Genomic DNA, 8,980 nt, shown 5'->3' with positions numbered 1-8,980 from the left:
GTTGAAGGTGTTGAGGGTGTTGAAGGTGTTGAAGGTGTTGAAGGTGCTGAAGGTGCTGAAGGTGTTGAAGGTGTTGAAGGTGTTGAAGGTGTTGAAGGTGTTGAAGGTGTTGAAGGTGTTGAAGGTGTTGAAGGTGTTGAAGGTGTTGAAGGTGTTGAAGGTGTTGAAGGTGTTGAAGGTGCTGAAGGTGTTGAAGGTGTTGAAGGTGTTGAGGGTGTTGAAGGTGTTGAAGGTGTTGAAGGTGCTGAAGGTGCTGAAGGTGTTGAAGGTGTTGAAGGTGTTGAAGGTGTTGAGGGTGTTGAAGGTGCAGAAGGTGTTGAAGGTGTTGAAGGTGCTGAAGGTGTTGAAGGTGTTGAAGGTGTTGAAGGTGTTGAAGGTGTTGAAGGTGTTGAAGGTGTTGAGGGTGTTGAAGGTGTTGAAGGTGTTGAAGGTGCTGAAGGTGCTGAAGGTGTTGAAGGTGTTGAAGGTGTTGAAGGTGCTGAAGGTGTTGAAGGTGTTGAAGGTGTTGAGGGTGTTGAAGGTGTTGAAGGTGTTGAAGGTGCTGAAGGTGCTGAAGGTGTTGAAGGTGTTGAAGGTGTTGAAGGTGTTGAAGGTGTTGAGGGTGTTGAAGGTGCAGAAGGTGTTGAAGGTGTTGAAGGTGTTGAAGGTGCTGAAGGTGTTGAAGGTGTTGAAGGTGTTGAAGGTGTTGAAGGTGTTGAAGGTGTTGAAGGTGTTGAAGGTGTTGAAGGTGTTGAAGGTGTTGAAGGTGTTGAAGGTGCTGAAGGTGTTGAAGGTGTTGAAGGTGTTGAAGGTGTTGAAGGTGTTGAAGGTGTTGAAGGTGTTGAAGGTGTTGAAGGTGTTGAAGGTGTTGAAGGTGTTGAAGGTGTTGAAGGTGTTGAAGGTGATGAAGGTGTTGAGGGTGTTGAAGGTGTTGAAGGTGTTGAAGGTGTTGAAGGTGTTGAAGGTGTTGAAGGTGTTGAATGTGTTGAAGGTGTTGAAGGTGTTGAAGGTGTTGAGGGTGTTGAAGGTGTTGAAGGTGTTGAAGGTGTTGAAGGTGTTGAAGGTGTTGAAGGTGTTGAAGGTGTTGAAGGTGCTGAAGGTGTTGAGAGTGTTGAAGGTGCTGAAGGTGTTGAAGGTGTTGAAGGTGTTGAAGGTGTTGAAGGTGTTGAAGGTGCTGAAGGTGTTGAAGGTGTTGAAGGTGTTGAAGGTGTTGAAGGTGTTGAAGGTGTTGAAGGTGTTGAAGGTGTTGAAGGTGTTGAAGGTGCTGAAGGTGCTGAAGGTGTTGAAGGTGTTGAAGGTGTTGAAGGTGTTGAAGGTGTTGAAGGTGTTGAAGGTGCTGAAGGTGTTGAAGGTGTTGAAGGTGTTGAAGGTGTTGAAGGTGTTGAAGGTGTTGAAGGTGCTGAAGGTGCTGAAGGTGTTGAAGGTGTTGAAGGTGTTGAAGGTGTTGAAGGTGTTGAAGGTGTTGAAGGTGTTGAAGGTGTTGAAGGTGCTGAAGGTGTTGAAGGTGTTGAAGGTGTTGAAGGTGTTGAAGGTGTTGAAGGTGTTGAAGGTGTTGAAGGTGTTGAAGGTGTTGAAGGTGCTGAAGGTGCTGAAGGTGTTGAAGGTGTTGAAGGTGTTGAAGGTGTTGAAGGTGTTGAAGGTGTTGAAGGTGCTGAAGGTGCTGAAGGTGTTGAAGGTGTTGAAGGTGTTGAAGGTGTTGAAGGTGTTGAAGGTGCTGAAGGTGCTGAAGGTGTTGAAGGTGCGATCGATCCTCGAGATAACAAGCCAGTGACCTTCGGAGGAATCGATCACATCTGTAGCTTCGGAAACGAATGGTTGGGATTCGAACACATGAACGACTGGAGCTTCGACGTGGTTTTGTCTTCGGGTCGTTCACGTGTCATCGTATTTTGAACAACACGGCCACACCCACTCTGCTGTGATTGGTCAAGCATGGAAGATTGTCACCGCGCGTCATCAATGGTTTCCAACTCCAAGGGACTCGTTGTATAAACAGAGCAGGCCGTGATTAAAGCTGGAGGAGGAGTGAAGCCATTATTACGTCATCATGGACTCTCGTAACCTCTCGTTCGTCCAGATTTCAGTACAGAGACGCTCAGAGGTGGATCACAGTCTTCACTGATGGAGTGATGGAGATGTTAGGGTCGTGTGAGCTCAAGAACCGACGGAATACAGCGAGGAACGGTGTCTTGAAAGAGCCCAGGAGGAGGTGGTTAGATAAGATCCCGGGTTAGGTTCAGAGTCCAGCAGGTGCGCAGAGACAGGTGCGCAGAGACAGGTGCGCAGAGACAGGTGTGCAGAGACAGGTGTGCAGAGACAGGTGTGCAGTGACAGGTGTGCAGAGACAGGTGTGCAGAGACAGGTGTGCAGAGACAGGTGTGCAGTGACAGGTGTGCAGAGACAGGTGTGCAGAGACAGGTGTGCAGAGACAGGTGTGCAGAGACAGGTGTGCAGAGACAGGTGTGCAGAGACAGGTGTGCAGAGACAGGTGTGCAGAGACAGGTGTGCAGAGACAGGTGTGCAGAGACAGGTGTGCAGAGACAGGTGTGCAGAGACAGGTGTGCAGAGACAGGTGTGCAGTGACAGGTGCGCAGGATCGAGAGACTCCAGGAAGCTCAGGTCAGAAGAACCCTGGAGCCGAACTGACGTGAGCAGAAGCAAACAGAAGCAACAGAACCGACAGAAGCAACAGTTGCGGACCTGCTGCGTCTGTTCACAGGACAAAAGAACGACGACACGACCGGAGCAGGAGTGACATCCCTTCACAATGTTTTGTTGTTTTATCTGAAGGATCTGTCGCCGTGGGAACCACCGACTGACACCTCCACTGCCAAGTGTGAAAACATGTCACTCGGGAATCTCTGGTGCCAGACGATCGTCTCCGGCAGCAACGACGACACCATGAGCTTCACGTTCCTGCATGAACACCAGGTCTCAGGTGTGGGGTTTGACCCCATGACCTTCAGATCTGCTCTGGTTCCAACTGGTTCTTGTTTTCATGTCTTCAGATTGTCGCGTTTCTTCCTTCGATCGAGACTCTCGACCTATTGTTGTGACGTCCTCACGCCTCCATGTTCTTGTTACTTGTTTGACCGTCGTTAAGAACTATCTTAAGAACTATCTTAAGAACTATCTTAAGAACTATCTTAAGAACTATCTTAAGAACTATCTTAAGAACTATCTTAAGAACTATCTTAAGAACTATCTTAAGAACTATCTTAAGAACTATCTTAAGAACTATCTTAATCACCCCAAACACCAGTTGATCCAACAGACGTCAGCTTGTTTTCAAACTTCCTCTCAGACTTTGTTTGACGAGACAGTAGCAGATGCAGATCTCTTGGTAGATTCGTGCTGCAGAGACGTGACCTGCTCCGTGTTCGTGGGGATCTTCCCTACATTTATTTCCCAGCAGCTACAAACATGTCAGACTGAAATATTGTTTTCTCACAGAAGATCTCCGCCCACACGGAGCTGCCATCTGTAGTCGACCAGGACGTGACTCATGTTTTCTTCTTCACACCTTCCTCTCATTTCTAGCTGCAAACATTCAAACATACACCGGGTTTTCTTGCTTCTTCCTGGAGGTGTTGCTCCTGCAGGAGAGCGAGGTCAGGACGAGTCTCTCGCCTCCGTGATCCTCAGGTTCTCGTCTCGAACTCTCTCCTGTCGACGTGAGGTCGTGGACGTGCAGAAGGTTTCAAAGCAGGACACTGTGTGGATTCTTGTGGAGCTTTTTCTTGAGAGTCGTTTCTTTTCTCCATGGTGAGACCTCACCTGACGACCCGCACCTCCACCCTAAACCCTCCAGAGTAGGACCTGTACCTCCTTCTCAGACCACCCGTCAGAACTGGAGGAGCTTCTCGGATGAAACGTCTCTGGAACCTTCAGGATCAACGTGACCTGCAGGACAGAGAACCTGATGTGATCCTGGACCATGTCTAGTCACGATCGAGGCGGGACTCGATCCAAAGTTTCAACCCTGAGTCGAGAGGAAAGGTTTAGGTCGGCAGTGGTTTAGTGTCACATTTGACCCTTGACCCTTGACCCTTGACCCTTGACCCTTGACACGAGATCACAACAAGAGAACATTCCAAACAATAGTTACAGATCATTTAAAATATTATCGTCAAATGAAAAACAAACATCATTGAATCCAGTCGAGATAATGGTTGACGTCACGTGACATGTTTACATCTTAACGTGTCGCAAACATTTGTTTTTCATCTCTTAAAAAAACACGAGAAATCGAGTCGCATCAAACTTTTTTATTCCCGACAAAACTTTGAATCTCGAACGTGTTCCGGAACCGAACGTGGAAACAAACAACCTTGAAACACAAGTTGTGTTGAATTTTCAGAGTTTTTTGTTCGAGTCTTTTTCTCCTCGTCTGACATTTCTATAGATCGTCTCATTACCGTCGGCAGGAACTCATCCTGGCGTGGAATATATGGCGTCCTTGTGCGACCTTCAGGTGGAAACTAATTGCTCTCGGTGGAGATGTAGAGTTGAACTTAATTGGAGGTGACTTGCTCGTGACCTGCTCGTCAAGATCCCGGCCGAGCATTTCCTTCTGTGGTTCAGCAGCAGAAGATCCACGGACGAGGTCTTTCTCTGGAGCCTCTCGCTCCTGAGTCTCCAGAGGTGGAGCGAGGTCCACTGTCGTGTCCGGGAGTCCTGATCCGACCTGGTCTGGATCCGTGTCTTTCACGCCTAAAACACCAAACCCTGGCCCTCGAGACGTCATTAACGTTGATTAAATATCTCACATTATTTATTTGAAGACGGTATATTTCATGGAAATATGAGAGTTCTGAATATAAGTAGCAATTAAAGTGGTTTTATCATCAATATCTTCAGTCCCTGATGTTGGCTGCGATGAATTCATGTTTTCACCTCATTTAAAGATGCGTTTATACATGAATGCGTCGCAGAAGTCGTTCCAGGCTCAGCCGACGCTCCCGGAGCGACGCAGCTTCGAGCTCCGAGTCTTATCACAATACGCTGGAAGGTAAAAGTCATAAGAAGTCAGCGAGGTGTGTCCGGACGCTCTGAGCTTCACACGCTTCAATTTATTTGATCCCCGAGCAAAACTGCTGCTGTTCAATATATATACAATATATTTGTGTTGTTTCACCTTTTTACACATTTTCTTGACCTGAAATAACTTTGATAACTTTTACACAAGTCGCTGTGATTGGCTTTTAACATAGTTAACGATGTTTTAGTGGTTAATCTGCCATTTAAAATAATATTTATAACCTTGTGTAGGTTATAGTTGAAGTGTCGCCAGAGACTTTTAGAAGATACACAACCTCAAGAAATATTTTAATTAAAAAATATTGTATATATATTATATATATAACAAGCTTTCATGGACCTAAAAATGATGCAATTAGTGGAAAATGATCGCGATAATTTATACTTTATCAATCAATATTTAATATTAATTTTTGCCTTAGAAATCATATTTCATGTGCTGCCATAGTTATTTAATACTTTATATTTCAATAAAATGTGATCAGAATAAAACGTTTTTTTATTTTTAAACAAGTTGATTTATGATTATTATGAGCAACTCCAGTGTTTTTTAACTGATGTTTTCACCAGAGCTGAGCTTGAAACGTCTCTCGATCCGTGAACGTTTTCTAAACACATACTTTTAATAAACAACAACCAAAACTATCGTCTTCTCGTCCAACATGAAACACTTTGAAGCTACAGACTCCTCGGCAGAGGTTACAGTAATAAGTACTTTAAATACAACAAAACACTGCAACACATTAAAGAAGTTGAATGTTCAGGTGAAGCAGAACAAATATTACACTAAAAGCTGCTGACACAGAGTTGTTACTATAATATGACAGAAATGAGAGAATCTTTCAGACAGTTTTCCTTCAAATGAACAACAGGAGCTAAAACTCTGAAGGTTTGATCTTTTTCAAGACCTTTTGTCGAGCAGTTTGTGAGTCTGTACGACAATGACTCTCAGGAAACTCTCAGGTCTATTATTTCACAAATAAAGAAATAAACAGAGAATAACGTCCGTCACACAGTCGTTTGTAAAAACAAGGATAAAAAAGACTAAAACTCAACATATCGAGGGCTCGGTGTCAGACTTTGGTTCGTGGAAAAATGCTTCGTCCTTCATGAGTTCGATTCCCACGTGTGATCAAGTCTCGATGATAAGTGGGAGAAAAAAGTGACAAAAACATTGAACATCAGATGTTTTACTTGTTAGAAAAGTGTTTGTTTTCACTGGAAATGATTTGTTATTCATTTATTTTTGCAAGAAAACTTTAACATGATGTTTGATGTTATTTTCTTTCTGTCAGAAATGATCGTCATTGTTATCGAGAAAACTATCGTTGAGGAATCGATATCGACGTAAAAGTAGAATTACCAATAAACATTCCTGAATAGATCAGCTACTTTTCTTTAAAGCCTCCATATTTCTCTCTCTCCTGCTCCACTATCCGCCCTCCCTGCACTCTCTGCTTCGCCTCCCTCACCATCTGGTGATAACTCCTCGCTGAGAGTCAACATCTCTAAAATCTACATTTTCGTAAGAAAAACCTTCTTAAACTGAGACGCAGCGAGTCGAGGATGAGTTTCTCCCACAGACTGATAAAGAAGTCAAACATCCCAGTTGGATTGGAAAAGAACGAACATCCCTTTGTATTTATGATAATGGCGGCGGAGAAGAAAATCTAAAGTTTAAAGATTTAGGTTGACCTTGACTTTTGAGAAGCTCCAAGTTCACGCAGCTCAAATAAACTTTCGTTTCCCTGCAGGAATATTCCTCCGACATCGTGAAACATTTGTGTGTAGCTACACTTTTTTCTTATTGATAGATGCACTGACCTTTTTATGTGCGGCAGTCGTTCGCATTAACCTTTTCTGTCCGTCATGTTTCTTCGCTAACGGCCCTGAAGACGGAACCAGTTGCCAGAAGAGAATTTTCTTGTTGTTCGAGACGCTGAGGCTCAGAACGTCTCGTCAGCGTCGGCAGACAAACACGACAGGACAGAGACCCGAGGTCACGACCTCCACACTCACCTTCACCGGCGCCGTGTTCGCTCCATCTGGATCCACGGGTCTCTTGAAGGATTTGTCGTGCTGAGAAACAGCTGAAGAATCAGCTGAAGAATCACTGTCTTCTTCTTTGACTCTGTGTGTTGTGCGAGCGGTTATTGAACAATTCAATGTTTTCTGAGATGTTTTTTAAAAGTATTTTGCTACAAATTTAAAACAATATCTGCACAGATTTATGTTGAAGTTCGTCCGAGGAACTGTTGTGTTTCTTTTTATGTTTTATTTGAAAAAATACAGATTTTTATTTTTGGTTATTTTAAGAATTTATTTTTGCTTCAACGGAATATTTGGTTGTAATAGTTTATTTAAATGTATTGATTTTATTATTAGAAAATATCTTTGACTTCATAAAAACACATTTCAACATCTTTTTTACTTATAAATATTGATTATTAAATGCTTTTGTAATTAGAAACTATTTTTAATGCTTTTCAAATATTTTCACCAAACATTCTTTCGTATCAATTCTTTTTTTCTTCTTCCCAACATGGCGTCGTGTTGGTCGAACACGAGCGAAGATCTTCTCGTCCTTCTTCTCCGAGAGCGTCTTTCATTCCTCCTCCATCTTCTCTCTTTCAGTCCAATGTCCCGCCCACGAGGTTCGCTTCGACTCCACCGGGGTCATCCTGAGCCCCGGTTACCCCGACAACTACCCCAACCTCCAGATGTGCTCATGGCTAATAAATGTGGAGAAGGGCTACAACATCACGCTGCACTTCACGCGCTTCCAGACGGAGAAGGAGTTTGACATCCTGGAAATATTTGATGGTGGGTTTGCGACTCGGACGCCGAGGAGACCAGAGTTTCTGAAGTGTCGTCCTGGTTCAGGTCCGAACATCTACAGCCAGAGCATGGCGTCGCTGAGCGGCGACATGGACACGCCCTTCACTCTGACCACCACGGGTCACCAGCTGCTGCTGCGCTGGTCCTCCGATCACGGCACCAACCGGCCGGGCTTCAGCATCAGATACGTGGGTGAGTATCAAAGTATGTATCCAGTTTATGCTCCTCTTCTTCCTCCATCGATGATCTGACTGTGCTCCAGAGACGTGACTAAAGTCATGGGTCGAACCACAATTGAACACGACCAACAATTACACAACAATGACGACACAAACCCATGATTTTCTTCACAGTGTGAGGCTGAAGCTTCTCATCTCTCATCAGTCACAGAGGCTTTTGGAAAACATGCTTTTCTCTGTCGTTTCTGAGAGTAGAAACCAGTAGATGAAGCTTCATGAAACACTATCCTGATCTTCCACTAGATGGCGCGTTGAACCATCTTGTCATTTTGAACTGAGAGCGCCACCTGCTGACCTGTAAAAGCACCACCAACTTTATTAAACGTCTAAAGACGCATCGCGACACAGAGTTTGATCAGATGGAAGAAACAAGGAAGAAGAAACAAAACAAAGTTAACTTTGCTGTTCTGTAGAGACGAGAGAAACTATCACGAGAATAACAAACTTACAGTGTTAGTGTCGACTTGATCATCGTCTCAATCATACAATCAATAGAGTTTAATAGTTTAATAAAGAGTTCAGATTTCAGTGTGACGTCACTGGAGCCTCCGTTCATCTAAGTTCAGGATCAATGACACAAGAACACATGAACAAGTTCAGTTCAGTCAAAGCAAAATATCGTGTTGATTAAAGATGAAATGATTAAATAAGAATAAAAAATCACTTTGAATTATATATATATTTATTCTTTTATTTTATTTTAATTCAAAGTTATTTTATGGCGTATCTTGTAATCAAAAATAAAAAACAACGGAAGCAGAAATGAGTGAAAAAGAAAAGAAACACTAGAGTCAGAAACTTTTAAAGCTGAAAGTTGAAAGTTAAAGAATGAAACACTGACAGATGCTGTTTATTACATGTTGCTCCAGGTTGTTAATGCATTT

At 43.6% G+C, this 8,980-nt stretch overlaps 1 protein-coding gene across 1 annotated transcript in view; it reads left to right on the top strand.

The window, feature by feature from the left end:
- The window catches only part of LOC148063047 (CUB and sushi domain-containing protein 3-like), a 414,667-nt gene that overhangs the window by 293,867 nt on the left and 111,820 nt on the right, over nucleotides 1–8,980 (top strand). Inside the window, exons 47-48 of the mRNA XM_087812099.1 lie at nucleotides 7,654–7,842; nucleotides 7,903–8,049. Of these exons, the coding sequence (XP_087668225.1) occupies nucleotides 7,654–7,842; nucleotides 7,903–8,049 (336 nt within the window). The remainder of the gene's footprint in view (nucleotides 1–7,653; nucleotides 7,843–7,902; nucleotides 8,050–8,980) is intronic.

This window comes from Callionymus lyra, chromosome 17 (genome assembly GCF_982586985.1).
Source record: "Callionymus lyra chromosome 17, fCalLyr1.hap1.1, whole genome shotgun sequence".
Lineage (NCBI taxonomy): Eukaryota > Metazoa > Chordata > Actinopteri > Syngnathiformes > Callionymidae > Callionymus > Callionymus lyra.
Note: the sequence above shows the minus strand (reverse complement) of the source record. Positions and strands in the feature narration are given on the sequence as shown.